At 38.1% G+C, this 23,771-nt stretch overlaps 1 protein-coding gene across 6 annotated transcripts in view; it reads left to right on the top strand.

The window, feature by feature from the left end:
• The window catches only part of Ubr3 (ubiquitin protein ligase E3 component n-recognin 3), a 146,857-nt gene that overhangs the window by 83,082 nt on the left and 40,004 nt on the right, over nucleotides 1–23,771 (top strand). For 4 of the 6 annotated variants that reach the window (XM_028881970.2, XM_028881969.2, XM_028881977.2 and 1 more), the window contains 6 exons: nucleotides 764–1,224; nucleotides 9,277–9,365; nucleotides 10,898–11,047; nucleotides 14,606–14,739; nucleotides 20,640–20,750; nucleotides 23,416–23,628. In XM_028881970.2, the coding sequence (XP_028737803.1) occupies nucleotides 764–1,224; nucleotides 9,277–9,365; nucleotides 10,898–11,047; nucleotides 14,606–14,739; nucleotides 20,640–20,750; nucleotides 23,416–23,628 (1,158 nt within the window). The remainder of the gene's footprint in view (nucleotides 1–763; nucleotides 1,225–9,276; nucleotides 9,366–10,897; nucleotides 11,048–14,605; nucleotides 14,740–20,639; nucleotides 20,751–23,415; nucleotides 23,629–23,771) is intronic. The other 2 variants (XM_028881971.2, XM_028881973.2) reach the window with 1 other exon arrangement.

The following is a 23,771-nucleotide window of genomic DNA, read 5'->3' on the forward strand; positions in this document are numbered from 1 at the left end:
GACTGTTTAGGAGACAAATTATTGAGAAGAACACTTGACTAAAAATGTCTATTTAAATAATATACAGTGATACGCAGTTTGAAGCAAATTAATATATTCTTTTATCCTTACATTTCAGTTTTATAACTTGAAGTGTTTGTAATTTTAAAACCTTTGAAGTCCCTTAAAAGTGAAATTAATTTTTACTATAGATTTATTGTCTTTAAAAAAATGAAGAAAGCCAGGCAGAGATGGCACATGCTTTTAGTCCCAGCACTAAGGAGGCAGAGCCAAGTGGATCGCTGTGAGTTCGAGGACAGCCTGGGCAACACAGAGAAACCCTGTCTCGAAAAAACAAAAAAAAAGAAAAAAGAAAAAGAAAGATGAACTTTTTTTTAAATGTTAAAGCAGACTTTCAGAAGTTAATAAAGAGTACATGTAGTTTCTTGATGAGTGGTGTATAATACAGTAACTTCCCTTAAAATGGAGAAGCTTAGTTTATACATGTAATATGGCTGCAAGTATGACATAAGCTTTGTTTTTGTGGAACGTAGGCTCAGGCGGTTACAGAGAGGTGACTATGGTGAACTCCTTTCCCTTGTCCCTGTCCCTGTAAAGTGGTGCTGTATCTCTTTGAGAAAGAAGTAAAAGAAACAGGTTTCTCTGCTGGAGAGAGTTTTGGATGAAACTTTAAGCATTTCCTTTGAAAAAATACAGTAATAGATTTTAGAATTGGTATTGAGTAACTTGTTGATTTTTCTGTTTTTCTTATCTTTATTGGTAGAATTCTGGTACAGCTCAAGTTTTCAGCTTAGTAGCAGAGCGCAGAAAGAAATTTCAGGAGATCATCAATCGAAACAGCAGTGAAGCAAATCAGGCAGTCCGGCCCAAAACCCCCAGTAAATGGTCAGCTCCTGGTTCCACTCCCCAGCTAACCACAGCCATTCTGGAGATTAAGGAAAGCATATTGTCTTTGCTAATCAAACTTCACCACAAACTCTCAGGAAAACAAAACTCTTACTATCCTCCGTGGCTCGATGACATAGAAGTTTTAATACAACCAGAAATTCCTAAATACAGTCATGGGGATGGTATAACTGCAGTGGAAAGAATTTTGCTAAAAGCTGCAGTGCAAAGCAGAATGAACCAACGCATCATTGAAGAGATCTGCAGGAAAGTGACCCCTCCTGTGCCACCCAGAAAAGTCACCTCGGCAGAGAAGAAAACTCTGGACAAGGAGGAAAGGTAGTTTTGTGTGTAGTCCTTTCGATATGTATGGTACAGTTGACAATTTGTGTTTTTCTGTTTTTCGGTCATTCAGGGATAATGACCTGGTTATTTCAGTTACAACAATCATAGCTACTTACTTTGTAAGGTAAATGATCGAACATAACCAGTGCTTGTGTGTGTGGTATGCTGAATTCTTTGGGGAGTAAAAAGATGAGTGTGCTGGTCCCAGTGTTAAGTTACTGTTGAAAGTCGGAAGTTTCTTCAGAAACATTACTAATACCATTATTGCTGTGTGGTACCCTCAGAATTTTCTTGCTGCTAAAAAAGCTCTAACAAATTTGAATAAAAATAGAAGTATTTTAGATATCTTTAAAAAAAAACATTTTTTTTTGTGTGTGTGCATGCATGCATATGTACATGTCAACATACATGTAAGGTCAGAGGACAACCTTTGGAAGTCTATTCTCTTTTTCCATCTTGTGGGTCCTGGGGATTGAACTTAGGTCCTCAGGCTTAGTTGCAAGTGTCTTTCCTGCTGACCCATCTCACTAGCCCTTAAGTATTTCTTAAAACAGAAATCCAGCTATTTGAATTTTTGGTACTTGTGTTTATTTATATGATTGTCAATTATTAGAGAAAGCAATGTTTCTTAAATTTTTCTTTTGCCAACATTTGTTTCCTATTTTTTTCCCCCCTGAGACAGGGTTTCTCTGTGTAGCTCTGCCTATTCTGGAACTCACTCTGTAGACCAAACTGGCCTCGAACTCAGATCCACTTGCCTCTGCCTCCTGAGTGCTGGGATTAAAGGTGTGCACCACCACCCACAGCCCGGCTGTTTCCTAATTTTTTAAAGTTAAAATTTTTAAATTAGATTTATTCATTTTATGTGTAAATATTTTGCCTGCAGGACATATATGCTTGCTGCATATGGAAATCAGAAGAGGTTCTCAGGGTATCCGATCCCCTGGTTTTGAAATTACAGAAACCATGGAGGACTGCTCCTTATTGCTCACTCACAGGTTCTTGCTTAGCTGGCTCTCTTATATGTACAGCCCAAGGCTACATTCCCAGGGAATTGTGGTAGCCTCAGTGTGCTGGACCCACCTACATCAGCTAACAATCAAGGCAATTCCCCACAAACACGGCAGTAGGCCAGTGTGATCTGGGCAATCTTTCAACAGAGGCCCCCTTCTCAGGTGACTCTAGACTGTGTAAAGTTGATAATTAAAACTAACTAGTAAAAGTGGCATTAAAGAAGATGTAAGAGGCCAGAAAGGCAAACCTGTATCAAGATCGTTTGGTGTTATGAGTTCAGATAAGTTTGGCAGTCCCATGTGATTTGCTAGTTTTGAAGGAGCTCATCCTGTGATAACTGTACGAGAAGCCATTTTAGTCACATATATGGTTGAACTTCATCTCTAGTGCAAGAAAAATTGTGTTTAGAGACAGTATACATTAGTAATGTACATAGGGCTGGGGGTGGCCGTTGGGTATGTGCACTTACTATGCAAGCATGAGAGCTGAGTGCCCAGCACCAGCAGAAAAAGCTGGGCATGGCTGTGCCTGCCTGTGGCCCCCTCGGAGCTCACTGCCCAGGGTATCTAGCTGAGACAACGAACTTCTGGTTCAGTGAGCGACCCTGTGTCAAGCAAACAAGGTGGAAATGATAAAGCAAGTCCCCATTGCTACCACTCACACCTGCATGCATGTGTACACACCAAAAACAAAACCACAAACAAACCACAAAAGACCCACAAAGGGATAAAATAGATTAATAATTAGAAGCATTTCTATTTCTTTCTCATGGTATTGTACTTTACCAATAGCAATTATAAAGAACTAATGTGTAATTTAAAGGGCATTTAAAGTGGAAAATTGAAAATGAAATGAGACATATTTCTGCTAATCTCTTTAAATTGGAGGCCTGTCCTCCTGATTATATAATAGGCTGTTCTTTTTTAAAAAGGCAAACATACAGTGAATCAATCATTTATTTGCTTAGGAGTATTTTGTAATTATTGCTAATAATAGATATGCTACTAGAAGACATAGTTTAGATACTATTTCTACAAAAGTCGTTTTAATTAATAATGCTGTAAGAACTGGGGATATGGCTCAGTGGTAGGACTCATGCCTAACATCCAGGAGGTGTTGAGCTTAAGCCCCAGCACTACAAAAATGTGAAAATAAAAATTAAAAAAGGATTACTATATACCACATACAACACACGCATACACAGGGAAAAAAAAAAGCAAAGCAAAGGAGACTCCTTTCATCAGTGGTGTTATTGATGACCATTTGGAACTAACTCTACAGTGGACAGCTAAGGGATTGAGATGAGTTTGAATCCCGCTGTGTTTCTGGTCTCTTCTGTTTTGGATTAAGTTTCATGACCAAGACAGACAGTTTATAAACTTAATATTGGGCCATTCTTACCTGTAAAAAAAAACCTGACTTCATTTCTATAACTGACTGATTCCATAGAAAGAAAACAAGGTACAAATGGAGGTCTTAGACAGTTGTAATAATTGCTACTTCAGGGTCCTCAGCCTCTGGGATAATTCTGAAATGTACTGAATCTACCAGAACCTATCGTTTGTTAATGGCCCCTATTGACGTGTGCCTAATTTAGAAAGCAATAGTACAGATTGTTTTAAAGCTGGTTCACAGAAAGCTGATAAACACATTAAAACAAAATTCAATTATTTTATGTGCATGGGTGTATGTATGACTGTGTACCATGTGTGTGCCTGCTACCTGTGGAGGCCAGAAGAGCATGTTGGATCCCCTGAAACAGGAGTTACAGATGGTTGTGAGCTGCCACATGGTGGTTGGGAACCAAACCCAGATCCTCTGCAGGAGCAACAAATGCTCTTAGTTACTGGCCCATCTCTCCTGCATCTGAGAAATGCATTTTGATTTTAGTTATACCAGAGATGCTCTTATGTTTGAGATACAGATTTATTACTTGGACTGTTACTTTATTGGCACACATACTCTAGGTGTATATGCTTAGAAGTGAGATGTAGAGTGACGTTAGAAAGAAGCATCCTGAAACTTGAGAGCTTACCTAGTAGTGATTAAAGAGACCACACATAGATTGACCAAAGTTACTGTCTATCAAAACATTTCTGCATTACTCTTGGAGTGCTTTGAGCATCCACACAATAATTTTATTTATATCCCTTAGTGACAACATTTCTTCTTTGAGGATACACTTAAATTTTTATGAGCTTTTATTTTAAAGTAATCTTAAATGTAAAGAAATGGTTTAAGGACAGTACCAGGAACTTGCTGAAGGTTCTTTAGTGTGTAGTTCCTAGAGGTAAAAAGCCTTTTCTTATATAATCACAGCAGAAAGAACTACAAGATTCAGGAGTTAACCTTGTATTTAAGTATGATCTCATGTTTAAACAGTTTAAAGTTTCTCATCAAAGAAACATCCAGTCTACAATTGCTCATTGAATTTAGTTGTATCTTTTTGGTCTCTTTCAAAGTGGAACAGTTTCTCCATCTTTCCATTATTTTCCTGACCTTGGAACCTCTGAAGGGTTAGGACAGTGGTATGTATCATTGTAGACTGTGCCTCACTATGGGCTTGTCTGTCACCTGGCAGGAAGATTGGTGAGATGTTGCTGCTTCTACCAGGTCACTTGGTTTCCGCTGGTTTTGTTAGTGGTGTTTGCAATTGACTGTTGGCTAGAGGGTTGCCTGCCAGACTTCTGCACTGTCTGTTTACTTTACTCCTTTTTGTGATTAATATATCATTTGTAGTAGAGTGATACTTTGAGGTTCTGTAATTTCCTATTTATCACCTTTGAAGGCACTATTCATTTATTTTCAGTAGTCATGGACTCATGAAGGTCTTGTTTTATTTTATGAGTTTATATTCATTCTGGTGATTCCAAGTTTAGCCACTAAGAGTTCCTTAATGCTAAGATCTTTATCCCTTTTGAGCAGTTCTTATCACTCGTTGAACATACTCCTCTTTGTAGGCAGAGAGATCTTCCAGGCTCATCTTGCACATGGGAAGCTAGCCATTTCTCATGGAGTTCTGTTACTTTTACTAGAGAATGGGATTTAGAAATTATAATCCTTGTACTTTTTCTAATGAAATATAGTTATTTTCAGGTCCTCTTAGTGAATAGAACTGGAAAAATTTATGTGTGAGTCTTTTTTTTTGCATTAGGGGCTGAAGAAAGAGAAGACTTTTTTTTTTTTTTTGCTTGTCCTTATGTATTCAAAACTATGAGTTTATTATTTTTTTTAAAATGTGCGTTGGTGTTTTGCATACATGTGTGTCTGTGTGAGGGTTGTCTGATCCTCTGGAACTGGAGTTACAGACAGTTGTGAGCTGCCATGTGGGTGCTGGGAATTGAACCTGGGTCCTCTGGAAGAACAGCCAGTGCTCTTAACCGTTCAGCCATCTCTCTAGCCTTGAGTTCATTCTTTTACTTACAGTTTTAAGCTGATGTGTTAGAGTAATTCTGGACTTTTATATATTTTATTCTTCAGTGAAAAATACGGGGTCTCCCTTCATGTTCAGTGGGTGGGTGGATTTATTTTTTTGAAATGATCAATGTTATTGAGAATTAAGTTTGATGAATAAGATAAATGATTAACCCAGATAATATTTGGGTTAAATTTTTGGCTCAAAAATAAATATTTGGTTCAAATTAAATATTTGACTCAAAAAACAATGCAAAAGAGATGTAGATATAAAACAACAAAGCAAATTTTCTAATGTAGCTCTTAAATTATCTACACAGTAAACAGAAATCTTTTTAACATTGACAAAACTGTGTAACTTTTCCAGTGCCGTAGTCCTTTCTCTGTAGGTGCTCTTGATTACCTCTACTGATTGGATGGGGGTGTGGTTGAGGGATTTCAAAACTGCTGTGAGCAGTTTCTTTTTTTTTTTTTTTTTTTTTTTTTTGGGGGTTTTGTGTAGGGTTTCAAAACTGGTAGCCAGCTGTCACAGGATGCCTACTCGCCCCTTGAGCAGTTCATCTTTTGAGGGCCATATATTATATCTTTGCTTCATTTCAGATCAACAGAAAACTGCTTTTAGATTTCCATGGAAATGACTATGCGTGGTCTCAGTTTACCATAATATGGGACTTCATAGTGCTTAGCGGTAAATTGATATTGGAAGTGTGCAGTATATTGTATTACTGTGAGCTTTGTATCACAAATTTTGATCAGTTTCTGTTTATGCTCACACAAACTTAAACAATTGTTTGTCTTGCCCAATAAACAACTTACCATTTTAACCTTTTTCTTCCTCATCCTCCTTGATAAAATTATTATTTTAACCTTCCTTAGTAGAAGTACAGTTTTATGGTAGTAGTATTGTTTCTATAATACAATCAGGGGAAGCCCATGTCGTTACAAGTTAACTTTTATTTTTGTATTCATATGTACAGTCCTACTTTATTTATTTTTTATTGCTTGCAACCAGAAATAATTATTCTTGGATTTAGGATGTTTCTGTTCTTTGCTAACTTCATGACTCAGTCTTTTACTTTGCACAAAGTAATCTTAGCAATAGCCTGAGTTGTTTGGGGATTTTCATGGGACCCTTTTGGCCAACACTTCAATTGAATGCACCCTAGTTGCACCACTGGAAGGAAGCCTTGAGATGGCCAGTGGAGACTGAATCCCCCATTACTAGGAGTCATTAGGATCACCTTCATAGATTCAAGGAAGTTTCCTCTGCACTGTTTCCGCACCACCCAATTCCAGCATTTCTCTCCAATCTCGCCCCCCCACTCTGCTCTCCACTTCCTGCTTCCATCCGCAGAGCACTCATGAAATCTATTCTATTTCTCTATCCCAGGGAGTTTTCTGTGTCCCTTTCTAGACTCCTCTTTACATAACCTTTCTAGATCTATGGATTATAGCTTGGTTATTAATTAGGCTAATATCCACTTATAAGAGAGTCCATACCATATTCATCTTTCTGGTTCTGAATTACTTTACTCAGGTTGATTTTTTTTTTTTCTAGTTCCATCCATTTGATTGCAAATTTTGTGATGTCATTTTTTTTTTTTTTAAATAGCTGAGTAATACTCCATTGTGTAAATGTACCATATTTTCCTTATCTGTTTTGTGGTTGAGGAACATCTAAGTTGTTTGCAGTTTCTTGCTATTATGAATACAACTGCTGTGAACATGGTTAAACAAGTGTCCTTGTGGTAGGATGGAGTGTCCTTTGCCCTTTTTTCCCCCGTTTTTCGAGACAGGATTTCTCTGTGTTGTTTTGGTGCCTGCCTGTCCTGGATCTCGATCTGTAGACCAGGCTGGCCTTGAACTCCGAGATCTGCCTGGCTCTACCTTCTGAGTGCTGGGATTAAAGGTGTGCACCATCACCACCCAGCCTGTCTTTTGGGTATATGCCCAAAAGTGGTATAGCTGGGTCTTGAGGTAGATTGATTCCCAACTTTCTGAGGGACTTTCTGAATTTTTGATTTCCATAGTGGCTGTACAAGTTTGCACTCCCACCATCAATGGAGTGTTTCACTTGTTCCATATCCTCTTCAGCATGAGCTGTCACTTGTGTGATTGATCTTAGCCTTTCTGACTAGTGTAAGATGGAATCTCAGAGTTGTTTTGATTTGCATTTCCCTGATGGCTAAGAATGTTGAACATTTCTTTATGTGTGTCTCATCCATTCGAGTTTCTTCTAATGAAAATTCTATTTTAGATCTGTACTACTCTTTTTAATTGGGTTACTTGTTTTTTGGATACTTAGTTTCTTGAGTTCTTTATATATTTTGGAAATTAGTCGTCTATCAGATGTGAAGTTGGTAAAAATTTTTTTCCTTTTAGTATGCTGCTGTTTTGTTCAATTGGTGATGTCCTTTGCCTTACAGAAACTTTTCAGTTTCCTTTCTTGAGGTCCCATTTATTTATGGTTGATCTTAGTGCTTTCGCTATTGGTGCTCTGCTCAGAAAGTTGTCTCCTGTGCCAATGCAGTCAAGACTATTCCTCACTTCCTTTTCTATCAGGTTCAGCATATTTGGTTTTCTTTTAAGGTCTTCGATCCACTTGGACTTGAGTTTTATGCAGGGTGATAAATACAGATTTATTCACATTCTTCTACATGCAGATGTCCAATTTGATCAGCATCATGCTGTCTTTTTTCCTGTGTGTATTTCTGGCTTCTTTATCAAAACTCAGGTGTCCATAGGTATGTAGATTTCTGTTTGGGTCTTCAATTCAATTCTATTGATCAACATGTCTGTTTTTATACCAGTACCATGCAATTTGTATTACTGTAACTCTGTAGTACAACTTGATGTACTAAGGGATGGTGGGATAGCCTGCAATTTTTGTATTGTTCAAGATTGTTTTAGCTATTCTGAGTGTTTTGTTTTTCCATATAAAGTTGAGAATTGTCCTTTCAAGGTCTGTAAAGAATTGTGTTGGAATTTTGATGGGAATTACATTGACTCTGTAGATTGCTTTTGGTAGGATGACCATTTTTACAATGTTAATCCTACTGGTCCATGAGCATGGGAGATCTTTCCGTCTTCTGATAGCTTCTTCAATTTCTTTCTTCAAAGACTTGAAGTTCTTGTTATACAAGAACTTCACTTACTTGGTTAGAGTTATCCCAAGATATTTTATATTATTTGAGGCTATTGTGAGAGGTGGTGTTTCTCTGATTTCTTTCTCAGTCTGTTTGTCATTTATATAGGAAAGTTATTGATTTTTTTTTTTTTTGAGTTAATCTTGTATCCAGCAACTTTGCTGAAAGTGTTTATCAGCTGTCAGAGTTCCCTGGTAGAATGTTTAGGATTTTCTATCAATTTCATTTATTCTTTCATACTCTAGATACTGCCCCCCCCCCCTTTTTTTTTAACTTAATGCAAACAGTGGGTTTGAAGTCTTTTGGAAGGGATAGAATTGTTTTAGGGCCATTCAAATCTTACATGATATTTAATATGTAATATATGAAACAGGTTGTTCTTGATTGTGTGGCCATTTGTTCGTCGTATACTCCTGACAGGCTGTAGATCAGTGTTGAACAAACCATGTACTTCAAATTTTATTTCTCTTAGGCGACAGAAGGCTAGAGAAAGGCAGCAGAAATTGCTTGCAGAGTTTGCCTCACGACAGAAAAGTTTTATGGAAACTGCAATGGATGTTGGTAAGTCAAAAGTTTAGTTTGAACTTCTCACAATTAGTTATTATTTATAGAGATAATTTGGTTTAAACTTTCAGCAGCTCTAAATAGTACAGATAATATACAATTTTTATTTAAATAGTAGAGTAATGGAGTGATCAGAGTAACTGTTTAATTATGGTGTGTGCACATGGGTACAGATCAGCCGCGGTCACAGTTGATGTGGAGGTCGTAGGACAACTGTGTGGAGTCAGTTCTCTACCTCCACCATGGGCTTCTGGGGAGGAACTTGGGTTGTCAGGCTTCTTACCCATTGAGCCATCTCACGGGCCTCGGCTCAGATCGTTATCCTAGCCACTTTGTGGTTAACAAAGGCAGTGGTGAGAAGAGCCCGCTTTGTCCTTTGTGAATCTGTCCCTCACATGTGTCAGGTCTGTCAGTAAGTATTTGGTTATTTATTTTGATGCTCTTCTCTGAAGTTACCCTAGGATCCTTATAATGATTCTTTAAAACACTTTTGGGTGTCTCTTTGTGCCATCACATTAGTATTTCTAAAAATCATGCTTACCTTTTAATTCAGTTCATATTGGCTTTAGGATTTTTATAATGAGAAGAAATACCATTTTCCTATATGATAGTAGATCTATGAATAGTCTTTTAAAAATATATTTATGCTTTCCTTTCCCCCCTTCCTTTTCCTATTACACTTCCTCTGTTTTTAGAATATCATCTTCTAAATTTGTTGTTTTCTGTACATATGAAAAAATACCTAATACTTATCCTTCTGTGTCAGCTGGTATGTCTTTATTTTTTTTTGTTAATGATATATTAACAGATCACTTATTTTCTGTACCATTTATTAATATATAAGAATATACAGTGATTTCCATATATAAACATTGATGACTATTACTTGAGAGATATTACTGAAACAGAGAATTAGGAAGCAAATTTTCCTGTATTATCCCCTAGTATATATATTACTACCAATTTTTAAAGAATTGCTATCTTGTAAATTTCTTCTCTTCAGAACCTCAAAGTAAATTAAAACAAATGATCTATTTGTTCCTTAAAATGTAATTAAAATGTTCTCTTACACAGATTTTTAAAAAGACTTTTAATGTATGCATATGAGTGCTCTATCTACATGTATGCTTTTGTGGCAGAAAAGGGCATCAGATCCCATTATAGGTGATTGTGAGCCACCGTGTGGTTGCTGGGAACTCAGGTCCTCTGGAAGGACAGCCAGTACTCTTAATTGCTGAGCCATCTCTCCAGTCCCTTACATAGATGTTTTTGTTTCCATTTTTTTTTTAGTATCAATTTCTACCCATAATTTGTACAACATCAAAATATTGAATCATATATTGCTCAACATTTTTTTTTTTTTATCAACTTCACAGTTTTGGTCTTAGAGCTAACATTTTACTTGAATAAGTAGTTATATTATGATACAACTTTGTTAGTATTTGACTTAAGTATTTGAAGTAGATCTTTGGGGGGAGGGTTTATTGAAAAGGGACTTTTCTTCTAAGAACTATAGCTTTCTCTTCCAGATTCTCCTGAGAATGATATTCCTATGGAAATTACCGCAGCAGAACCGCAAGTTTCTGAGGCTGTGTATGACTGTGTTATTTGTGGACAGAGTGGTCCTTCCTCTGAAGACAGACCTACAGGACTGGTTGTACTGTTACAAGCATCATCAGGTGAATTCAAAGAAACTTGACAGAAACATTTTAGATAATGGCATCTATAACAGACAACTGTGTGTATTAAATGAAAGCTAATATTACAGTTCAGTTTTTTTGTTAATTTAACTTTTCTAAAATCTGTAAACCTCTGAAGTCTATCATTGCTTGTTTAAATATTCTAATTACATACGGCATGTCCTGCCAGTTGTGCTTTGGTTTTTTGAGTTCTTAAAATAGTATGCAGAAGTAGTTCTTGACACAGCATGCAGAATGCTGTTTGCCAATCTGTCTTTTAAAATATTCTAAAAATTTGAAGAATTGGTCTGAACATTGTCCTTCCTTTCCCATTCTGAGGTATTTTGAAGTAGTAATAGTTCCTAGACAGTTCTTGATTGGTTTAGTCCTTCTGCAACAGGACAGATGAAGAAATGAGTCTGAAAAGAACTGTATATCTAGATTTTAAACCCAGTGTTAGTGTTTCTCACACAAAAAGTGTAGGCATTTACACAAACGCAGAGGCAAAGGTGGAGGCTGGAATGGGAAAGAGGTTGATATGTTATCGAAACTAAGTGGATATTAATTCAAAAGTCACTATTGCAAAGTGAAGATGTTAACTCTATCGTCCAGGTAACCACAAAACAACCTCCTCAGCAAAATAATAATAACAAATCCACATTACAAGAAATGGGAAAGGACTCAAAATCCCACACTAGAAAACTTAGTTGTGGAAGAGAGCAGTAATGAATGAATTAAGAAACAAACAGAAAACAAACAGCATAATTGCAGAATCAAGTTCTTTGTTAGTAATCACTTGAAATACAATGAATTTAATTTTCTAGTTAGAAGGTGGAGATTGACAGATTTAAAATGTGACCATACTGTATGCTATGGATAAGAAATTCACTTTAGGACTGGGGAGATGGCTCAGTGGTTAAGAGCACTGGCTGCTCTTTCAGAGGTACTGAGTTCAATTTCCAGCAACCACATGGCAGCTCACAACTGTCTGTAATTTCAGTTCCAGGGGATCCTACACTCTTACCCAGACGTATATGCAGGCAAAACACCAATGCACTTAATGTAAAAATAATTTTTTTAAAAAAGAAATTCACTTTAGACTTAAAGATACAAGTAGATTGAAGACAAAAGGTTTGAACTCAGGGTGCAGCTTGATTGGTAGAATACATGCTTACCTGCACAGAACTCTGAGTTGAATTTATAAACAGGAGGTGATGGTGCATCCCTGTAATCTCAGTACTCAGGAGATGTGGAGGCAGCAAGATCAAAACCCTGTCAACAAAGTACAGGGTAGTGAATTTTGTTGAATATTAAAAGAATTAATGCCAAGCCATCTGAAAACTTGTCCAAAAAAATACAGAAGAAGAAACATTTTCAAAAGTACCATGTGAGGTTAGTATTCCCAAGCCTTCGTCAAAATTCTAGCGAGTGAATTTGGGAGTGTGTTAAGAGGATTGTACATTGTGCTGTTTCAGCTGTGAGAATCCTCTTGATTCTTTGCTTTATTTCCACAGTGACTTTAAGTCTTTCCAAAACTCAGCTGCACCCTGATAGACCCTAGATTCCCATCCTCAGAAGCAGCTTTCTCATGCAAATGCATTTAAAAAAAATGCCATTCTTATTTCAATGACACATTGAAAACAAACACACACACTGTGGTGCTGTAGTGTTTTGGAAAGTGTGTGCACTGTGTGATGTTCTCATCTGTGTTTGTAGTCCTTTTGGTTTTTGATGTTTTATACTTAAATTGTGGCATTAGTTTTTCCCTCCTTCTGTCATATTTATGTCTGTCTTCTCAAATTTTTTCTCAGTGTTTTCTGTCTATAGAAAATTGAATAGCTTTTACCTGCTACTAGTAGTTTCCATATTGCCACAGTTGATACTTTGTACCCCCCAGAAAGCACATGCATGCATAGACATGTGAGCGTAAACATCCTTTTCCAGAAGAAAATCAGGGACATTCTCTTATATAATAACAACACTACTATCATACTCAGTAAATTTAAAATTAATATTATATATTATGTCTATATTCAAATTCTCCCAATATCTGAATTTTTTGCTTTTTGTTTATGTGACTAATAGTTGTGATGTTTTGATACATGCATATATTATAGAGTGAGTATGTACAGCTAACTGATATACCTTTCACCTCACTTAACCATCATTTCTTTGTGGTAGGAACCAGTAGTATCTTGTATAGCATGTATTTCTTCTCTCTAGTGTCCATTTGTGTCTTCATTAATTTAAAACAGTCTCTCAGAGCCTTTCTCCAGATCAGCTGTTTCATAGACAGAACATGTGGATTTGTGTGATTGTTTTCTTACTGTGAGGTTCAGAGTAAACATTTTTTTTTTTTTTCCCAAGACAGGGTTTCTCTGTGTAGCTTTGCGCCTTTTCCTGGAACTCACTTGGTAGCCCAGGCTGGCCTCGAACTCACAGAGATCCGCCTGGCTCTGCCTCCCGAGTGCTGGGATTAAAGGCGTGCGCCACCACCCCTGGCTTCAGAGTAAACATTTTGGAGAAGGGTATTACACAGCATGTTCTTTCTGATGGCATTGCTTTAGGGGCGCTCCATCCTAGGTGATGCCTATCACTAGGTGGTAGGTAACCAGAAGGTGACACGTTGAGACTTTGCCCCATTGGCCTTTTATCTTTTGCTGGGTGTTTCTTGACTGAGTTGTGAGTGTAACATCTGATACTGGCATCATTCTCTCTGATGCTAAATTCTTTAATTTGGCCTGTCCAAACTTCCCTAGGTTCTTATAGGTTATCTCCTCAGTGATGGCACATGTCTCTTTGTCACATGTAATTCAGTCTTACCCCATGCCTTTTCCCAACCTTGGGTCATTGCTTTCTCCAAGCAGCTCTGCTTCCTTTTAGTAGCATGTTTAAAAATGAGGTAGGTTAATATGGGAAAGTCACTGTTTCTCAAAACTAGAAACAGTTTTTGTTTTTGAAAGTGACAGATTTAGGAAATCATCCACCATGCATTCACACTCATATTTCATTTTTTTTTATTGTGACAAGGTCTCACTTTGTAGCTCAACCTTGAACTCACAGAGATCCTGCTGCCTCTACCTCTCAAGTGCTGAGATTAAAGGAATGTGCCACGACACCTAAATATTATTTTAAATAAATGCTATTATATTTGGGCCCTTATTTATAAACTTGACAACTAAAACACTATCTTTTTGTTTTGTTTTGTTGAGACAGGGTCTCTTTACGTAGTCCTGGCTATCCTGGAACTCACTTACTATGTAGACCAGGCTGGCCTCGAACTCACAGAGATCTGCCTGCCTCTGCCTCCTGAGTGCTGGGATTAAAGGTGTGCGTCACCAGACTTGGCAATGACTCTTTTTTTTTAAATTAAAGTCTTCAGAATATTTTAATAAGAGATTTAAACATTAATGCTTGATATTTAAGTAGAATTTTAATTTTTGATATTTAAAAATGTTTGAAAAATTTTGAATTTACTATTGGTTGTTGTGAATAACCTGGGTTGTTATTTTAGATCGTTGTGTTATTTAATGAACTTTCGTCTCTATTGTTACTTAGTTTTAGGGCAGTGCCGGGACAATGCTGAGCCAAAAAAGTTACCAATCACTGAGGAGGAACAGATTTACCCCTGGGACACATGTGCAGCAGTTCATGATGTGAGGCTTTCTTTATTGCAGCGTTATTTTAAAGATGTAAGTATTTTAATTATAAAACTATTTCAATTTTTTTAAAATCGTGCTAGGGATTGAACCTAGGGTCTTACGCCAGCCTAGCAAGAGTTCTACCACTGATTTATATCCCCAGCACTTGGATAGCATGCGTTTATTTATTTATTTATTTATTTTTTTATTTATTTATTTATTTATTTATTTATTTATTTATTTATTTATGTTTTATTTATTTATGTTTTATGTGTACATCTGTTTCACCTGCATGTAATGTAAGTGCACTGTGTGTGCCTGGTGCCTTTGGAGGTCATAAGAGGGCATCAGATCTGGAGTTGTGGATGGTTGTGAGATACCATTTGGGTGCTGGGAACTGAACCTGGGCCCTCTATAAGAGCAACAACTTCTCTTAGCACCTGTGCCATCTCTCTAGCCCCTTGTATAGTAATTTTGATGGCAATATTGATGATGATTTGCCTCCAGAATTTTATATTATTTTCTTCTATTAAAATGGCATTCTGACTTCAAACCATGAAGTTTGGTAGAAAAATAATAACAATAATTGATACGTGGGTAGTGACACAATAGAAATCTGTTAATAAAAATATCATGCAGCCTGGCAGTAGTGGCACACACCTTTAATGCCAGTACTTGGGAGGTACAGGCAGGTGGCTCTCTGAGTTCGAGGCCAGCCTGGTCTACAGTTCAGAGTTCCAGGACAGCCAGGACTACTCAGAAAAACCCTATCTCGAAAAACTGTGATGTGCATTTTAAATGTTGCTTATTGTGAAGTCTACATAATTTACTTTAATAAAATAGTATTAACTCTTAAAATAATTTACATAGTGTATGAATATTTTATGCAGATTTTTTTACCACTTTTACTTTTGTGTAAAGATGCCCAATAGAATTTCCATGTGGTACTTTTAAAATGTACCAGAGAGACTGTCTTCTCTCGCTTCCTGTGAGCTTGGTCGATTGTTTTCCAGCCTCTTTACAACTGCAAGCTCTTGCACTCGGTCAACTTAACAGCAGCAGCATTATTAACTTCTTTTGAAGATCACTAAAGCACTTTCTTACCATGTGTGAGGCCATGGCGTCTATCTCCAGCACTGAAAGAAAAAAAGTAAAATTGCTGTATCAAGTTTGATATTTTTTTGAGGAGATTATCAAATAAGATCCCCGTCCTTTTGTAGATTGAACCTAATAAATTCTGAATTTGATAAACATACAACAGTTTAAAATACTTATAAGGTAAAGCTTTGTTTTTAGTTAACTATAGATTATTGTTTTGATTGCTTTCCAAATAGATCTTTCTTGGCTGCAAATCTGTTGATTGAGATGTGCGATGTCAGTAGCACAGATGCAAGACACACTGCTTGCTTCCTTACAGCCAACAGTAACTGACAGCAGTTTGCTCCCACAGTCCATGGAAGTGGAGTTTCTCAGGGCGTCAGGAGGAACTCAGTGCTCTAGTCAGGGAGGCATTGTGTACATTAAAATGAGTCCATGGGCAGTGGTGGCACACACCTTTAATTCCAGCTCTGGGAGGCAGAGCCAGGTGGATCTCGAGGTCAGCCTGGTCTACAGAGAATGAGTCATAGTCCAGAAACAAATGGGCTTTGCTCTGGTCATGCCATTTCTGAGCTATGTGTGTGTGGCCAAACATACTAACCCTCAATTTCCTTACCTGTGAAGGGTTCAAATGGTCCTTTCTACTGTAGCCCTGTGGGGTAGTCAACATAAATGTGAAATGAACCTTATAATATTTAGGGTGCCTAATTAGGACATCTCATAGCAGGCCTTAGAATGCAATTTGGATAAGATAATGGAGGATCATGGCTCTATTTATTTTCAGAGTTTCAAAAGTGAATTTATGGGGTTTTTTTTTTGTTTTTTTGGTTTTTTGAGACAGGGTTTCTCTGCGTAGCTTTGCGCCTTTCCTGGAGCTCACTTGGTAGCCCAGGCTGGCCTCGAACTCACAGAGATACGCCTGCCTCTGCCTCCCGAGTGCTGGGATTAAAGGCATGCGCCACCACCGCCCAGCAATTTATGGTTATTTTAAAAGTATTATGTTTATATGTTTTATTGATATCTGTATTATTAGTGTGTTTAAGAGCACATATGATGTGTGTGTGGTAAGGCATGCAGACCGTGATGTGTTTGTAGAGGTCAGAGGACAACGTTGGAGTCTATTCTCCCCTTAAGAAGTTTTTTAAAAGATTTATTTTGTTTCGTGTTTATGAGTGTATTAGTTATTTTTCTATTGCTCTGAAGAGGCAAGAGCCTTCAGGGAAGCTGATTAGCTAGACACAAACACCACACATCACACATGCAAAAAAAAAAAAAACGTTCTGTTTGGTTTTGACATTCACCTTTGTGTATTTACTTTAAAGTGGTTCAAATAAAATGCAAAGTATTATAACAAAAATGCATCTAATAAGGTGGCAACAAAATTTTACAAAACAGAGTGTTGGAAAGATGGATGACTCAGGGGTTATGAGTGCTTGCTAGACCTGAATTTAGTTCCCAGCACACAAATCAGGTGGCCTCTGATTCCAGCTCCAAAAATCCAGTACCCTTCTTCTGGTCTCCATGGCTATCTGTACACATGAGGCACACACACATTCATAGACACATGCACATAAATAAAAATAAATATTCAAAACAATGCACACAAAAAAGATCTTAGCATAATCTTACCAACAATTTTTCTTGAAAACACTTATTTCAGGGCTAGAGAAATGGTTCAGCAGTTAAGAGCACTGGCTGCTTTTCCAGAGGACCCAGGTTTATTGCTAGATCCACATAGTAGCTTACAACTGCATATAATTCCAATGCCAGAAGATCTGACATGCTCCTCTGACGTCTGCAGACACCAGGCATACACGTGGTGCTCAGTTGGTGCTAGTAACCTGTCTGGCTTTTGTGTGGGGATCTGAACTGTGGCCTTCAATGCTTGCTGAGCCATATCAGTCCTGAAAAGTTTTTTGTAATTCAATCAAAATAGAACACAGGCCAGGCGATGGTGACGCACGCCTTTAATCCCAGCACTCGGGAGGCAGAGCCAGGTGGATCTCTGAGAGTTCGAGGCCAGCCTGGTCTACAGAGTGAGATCCAGGACAGGCACTAAAACTACACAGAGAAACCCTGTCTCAAAAACAACAACAACAACAACAACAACAACAAAATAGAACACAATTTGATAATTATGGAGAAGAGATCTAATAAAAGAAGTTGATTGGGTATCTTTCTAAGCCAAAATAAGGAATTTCAAGATAAAGTGTTTTGTTTGTTTGTTGTTAAATAAAAGGCTCTGAACTGACTGGACTGTTGTGTTCCTATGTTAGTGACTATTAGATTTTTCTTCTGATAGATAGCATGATTTTTTTTTTTGTGTGTGTACTTACATAGTAGGCTTATGGTGTGTTCCCTGCACTATGTGCCTTTGAAAATCAGGTTTTATATCCTCCCTCAGGGTTAGGTAGCCCTTGATCTCTGGGGTATAGATGCTTCCTGGATTTCTTACTGAAAGACTTTAAAGTAGAGGACAGGAATTTTGGTTAGAACAGACTTCGTGGGTAGAAGAATAACTTACTTGTCTTTGATACGGATCATAGAATTAAGCTGCACATGTTACAGAATTTAGGTACCGAGATTGATTCTTGTAAAATAGTGCATATGTTCACTGTGGAAACCCATCGCCAGTGTGACACAATGGAGGCAGGAACCTGAGCCTTGGGGCTAGTTACCTTTGGATTTTGGCCTCTATTGCTTATAACTTAATGACCTTAATAGTGGTTTATTCTTGTCTTATAAAAAGAGACAGCACTGTTACTGTATGAGTTTTCACCAATACTGACTTAGGAAGACAAGTGGTAAGCACTTAGCACAGCAATGAGTGGACATTGAGTTAAATATCTCTAAATAGAGTTAAAATCTCTCTAAAATATTTTCTCATGACAGTTTTCCTGTGCTTTTGACTCTAGCAAACTCAAAGGAGACCTCTGTTACGTAAGAGTTACTATTATCTCCTGTTTTTAAGCTAACCACAGGCCAGGGGCTGGGGGCATACCTGTAACTCTAGCACTTTGAAGGTGGAGGTATGAGGATAAAGAGGTTAAGGTCATCCTGGGCCACATAGTGAGTCAAGAACAGACTGGGCTACATGAGACCCTGTCTCAAAAGTACTTGATAAACAAAACACCTAGCTCCTGTCACTAAGAGTTCAGATTACTCCCGTCGTCGTCTTTCTAATGCTGTGCCGAAGAGAACATTGTACTTGTTAACTGACTGCTCGCTGACTGAGTGATCTGGCCTCAAATCTGTTTCTATTTTAAGGGTCTCCAAAAACATAAAACAGAGATGAGTAGGCCTCCTGTTTTGTTTTTCTGATTTGAAACAGTAGAGCCTTGCTTACCTGCTGTGAGTGTTTGGTTTATGCTTCTGCACACTGTGTCTAGGGAGGCAGTTTATACTGTGCAGTCTTGTCTTTGTGGTTTTTAAAATGTCTGTATGCATATGTGTGTGTACATTCCATCACTTGTGAGGAGGTCAGACTTTGGGGGAGTCAGTTGTCTTCTTTCCACTGTGGGTTCTGGAGATTGAACTCTGGTCCTCACACTTGCATGGCAAATACTTTGCCTGCTGAGCATCTTACCAGCTCCTTTGTAGTATTTTCAACTTCTGTGTTCTCAGGAAGAATTTTGATTTACTATTGGAACATTGGATTTAAAGAACATTTAGGTTACCTTGTGTTATGATGTATAAATTTCTTTTCAACTTTAAAAAATGGAAAGATTTACACTATCTTTTAAGCATGTGGAAACATTTTTATGACAGCTGTCAAATATTTGATCATGTGACTGTCACCATGTTGTCCCTTATGCCTCATATGACTCTGCCTGTCTTAATACAAATCTTACAGGATGGATTCAGACTTCGTCCCAAATGCTGTTTGGGATGGATTCAGACTTCGTCCCAAATGCTGTTTGGGATGAATTCAGACTTAGTCCCAAATGCTGTTTGGGATGAATTCAGACTTAGTTCCAAATGCTGTTTGGGATGAATTCAGACTTAGTTCCAAATGCTGTTTGGGATGAATTCAGACTTAGTTCCAAATGCTGTTTGGCAGACCAAATGATAAAAATAAGAGAGGAATGCAGATATTGAAGGGGCGGGTAAACAAAGAAGTGTAAGAAAAACAGGGGATGGAAACTTAAGAGAGATTGACATTAAGGCAGTTAGAGGGAGATCTGCATTCCAAAAAAGAAACTGTTAATGTTAGAAATGGAGAGGTTAGTGCTATGCAGAACATATAAAATGATCAACATCAGTGTAGTTCGTCCTCACCATACTGTTTTTGTATGTGAATGTGTGTATGTGTGCAGGTTGATGTTGAGTGCCTTCCTTAGTCACTCTCTACCTTATGTTTTGAGATAGAGTTTCTCATTGAACCTGAGCTCTTCTATTCTGTTGAGCTCCAGGGATCTATCTGCCTGTAACTATCTTCCCAGTGTAAGTAAGGCATGTACTGATGAACCTACCTTTGACATGGATACTGAGTCTAAACTCAAGTCCTTGTGTTTTTATGGAAGGCACTTTATGAATTGAGCCATTTTCCCAGCCCCTGAACTATAATATTGAGAGCCTGTATGTTATTAGATAGAAAAAATACTGTCTGTGATGTTTATTCTCTTTTATAGTAAGCATAGATATTTGGAAACTAAAACTTACAGTATTCTAATTTTAGAGATCTTGCTTTAGGACTGTCTAGTCATATATTAATTTATATCATAAAGTGTATTAGGCTATGCATGAAAACATCCAGTTTTGGTTGGATGTATTTCAGTATGTTAATAATTCATTTTTATGTTAATAATTCTTTAAAGTTAACTTTCTTTTGTTCTTTTTTTTTCTCTTTGAAGAGTTCTTGCCTTTTGGCAGTATCAATTGGCTGGGAAGGAGGTGTTTATGTACAAACTTGTGGCCACACGTTACACATAGATTGTCATAAATCCTATATGGAATCATTACGGGTAAGTTGATGAGAAAAAACAATTAAAGGAATCTGTTATCTTTCCAGACATTAATTTTGTTTTACACCATACACATTCCCAGTTCCCCTCTTGAGTCTGAGGGATTGTGATTTTTTATCCTTTAGCAGCTAACTCCCACGACTCCCATTAGTCTTGGCTGTCATTGCTCTGAAGTGCTAAGCTCCACTGCCTTATGGGTCATCTTTTTACATGATCACCCTGTCTTCTTTCCCCTGTGAGCAGTACTTTTAACTTCTGCATCCTAGTTCATTAGCTCTTTCCTAACCTCACTGTCTTGTCCTGAGCCTAGTCTGTCTTTATTCCCAAGCGTTAGTCAGCTTCCTTTGATTTGACATAGAAGTGAACCAGAAGACTGTAGAAAATCATAAAACAAGGTGAACTATTATCCAAATTTAGGATTTCCTCTGTCGGTGACTGAGATTATGTTTATGTCCTTAAATGCCATATCATTTGTATCCCTGCTTTCATCAGGTTTCTTTCCTGTTTGCCTCAGCAGCTCTTTCAAGTCTGCCTTCCTCCATCCAGATACTTCACCTAAGTCCTAAGAACTTCACTCATCAGATTCTGTTTCTTCTTATGTCACCAAGAAATCAGTGTGTCTCCATCACACATACCCCTTCCAGTTAAAGTACAGTTCCCTAGTAAGTGTCTGTATTCTAGCCTGTCCTTTCTTTTCTGCTTCTGTTAAGGACTAGCTTCCCTGTCTGTACTCTAGGAGTCCTTTGTCTCCAGCACTGCAGAAGCCATGACTGTTTGCAGGTGACATCTTTTTCTTTACATAGCCTTGCTGTCTCTCCTGTCCCTTCTCAGTGTATAAAGATATCCAGGTCTGCTTCATTCAGAATCCTTCCCTTGACCTTGCATTCAGCTGAAGTCTATTTTAGCCTTTCAGTTCAGCTTCTTCAAAATATTTCTACTGTAGAAGTAAATTTCCTGTTTTTATAGATCTTTCATTCAGAAGCATTTCTCTCCTTTCTATTCTTCATGGCTCATGTTCAGTCACTAGCCAGGATTCTACTGGATGTTCTTGAGTATCACTTGGCATTAATTCTGCCTTCACTGTTCCCACTGATATTTTGTGTAAGCCTCCCTTTTTTGTTTGTTTGTTTTGTTTTGTTTTTTGAGACAGGGTTTCTCTGTGTTGCCCTAGGCTGTCCTGGAACTCTATGTAGATGAGGTTGGCCTTGAATTCACAGAGATCTACCTGCTTCTGCCTCCAAGTGCTGGGATTAAAGGTGTACCTGCCACCACTGCCCGGCACGTGTCTGCCCTCTTTTGATTTGACTTTTGTGATTGCTTTCAGTATTGATTTCCTTACTCTAAGTTGTCCACTCTCTTCCTGAAATGTAAATCTGATGACACGTGCTGTGTCAGTGGTTTACCAATACTTTCTTGTTTTCCTCTTGATAGAAGGAAGCTTCTTTTTTCTCTGAATGCCATTCATCCTCCATGATCTGAGCCTGTCTGTTGTCAGAATTAATAAGCTAATACTTCTTAAGCATATTACGCATTTCAACAACTATTAAGATTCTAGAGTATTGTAGATTCTGTGATGAACTTGGGGATACAACAATAAATAAAACAAGCCATCCTTTCTTCAGAGAATTTATGATGTATGTTAGTTACTTTCTCATTGTGTGATGATATACCTGACAATAGAGCAATAGAGGGAAGCAAGGCAGGCAGGCAGGAGTCTTGGGCTCACAGTTGGAGAGTGTAGTCTAGCCTGGCAGGGCAGGCATGGTGCAGGAACAGAAGGTACTGACCACACTGAGCCACAGTCAGAAAGCAGAGAGATGAACGCTGGTGCGCTGCTTGTTTTCTCCTTTGTCCTCAGCGCAGAACCCTAGTCTCTGGAGTGGTGCCGCTTCTGCTCAGTGGGGACTCTCCCCCTCAGTTGAGTCACTGTCAGCACTCCATCAGAAGCATGCGAGAGGCCTGTCTGCTAGGTGATTCTAGCTCTGTCAGGTCGACAGTCAAATTAACCACCATTGTACATGTGGTGGACAAGGAGTGCTAACTGGTTTAGGGTATGCGCAGGATCGTAGTGACATCTGCAGTTTACCAGAACATTTCATGAACTAAGATAAGATACTTTTGAGTCATTATATCTACATCTATATTTCTGAAGAACTAATTAGAAATCAGAGTATAAATGGCTTTGTGGTTCATGTAAACCATTGAGACTTTATATAGCTTCTTCAAAGAAAGATATTAAAGTTTTGTATATAGAGAAAAAAATGTAGCATTACTTAGGAAAGAGGATAGTGTCTTATATGTGATTATGACATAATGCTGTATTATAAGAAGTGCTTCAAGCCAGGTGGTGTTGGTCCACACCTTTAGTCCCAGCACCCAGGAGGCAGAGGCAGGTGGATCTCTGAGAGTCTGAGGCCAGTTTGGTCTACAGAGAGAGTTCTGAGACAGCCAGGACTGTTACATGGAAAAACCCTATTTCAACCCCCCCCCCCAATGCTTTGGTAACCTTTGACAACTAAACCAGAGATTTCATTTCCTTGTGACATTTTAGAGATGTTCTTCTTTGTATGATATGTATGTTAGTTTACTGTAAAATCTGGTAGTGTAATTTTTGTTTACTGCAAATGTGTGCATCAGACATCTACATGTTTATTTCATCTTTCAGAATGACCAGGTTCTTCAGGGCTTCTCAGTGGACAAAGGAGAATTCACATGTCCCCTCTGTAGACAGTTTGCTAACAGTGTTCTTCCATGTTATCCTGGAAGCAATGTGGAAAATAACCTTTGGCAACGTCCTAGTAACAAAAGCACGCAAGATCTCATAAAGGAAGTGGAGGAGCTGCAGGGACGGCCGGGAGCTTTCCCAGTAAGCATCAGTGTAAGGCAGAAATATCCTGGCTAACTTACTCACTTAGTGTGCTTTTCAGCTCCCTTCCTCCCTCCCTCCCTCCCTCCCTCCCTCCCTCCCTCCCTCCCTCCTCCCTCCCTCCCTCCCTCTATTCCCATCTCTTCCCTGCTACC

This window comes from Peromyscus leucopus, chromosome 4 (assembly GCF_004664715.2).
Source record: "Peromyscus leucopus breed LL Stock chromosome 4, UCI_PerLeu_2.1, whole genome shotgun sequence".
Lineage (NCBI taxonomy): Eukaryota > Metazoa > Chordata > Mammalia > Rodentia > Cricetidae > Peromyscus > Peromyscus leucopus.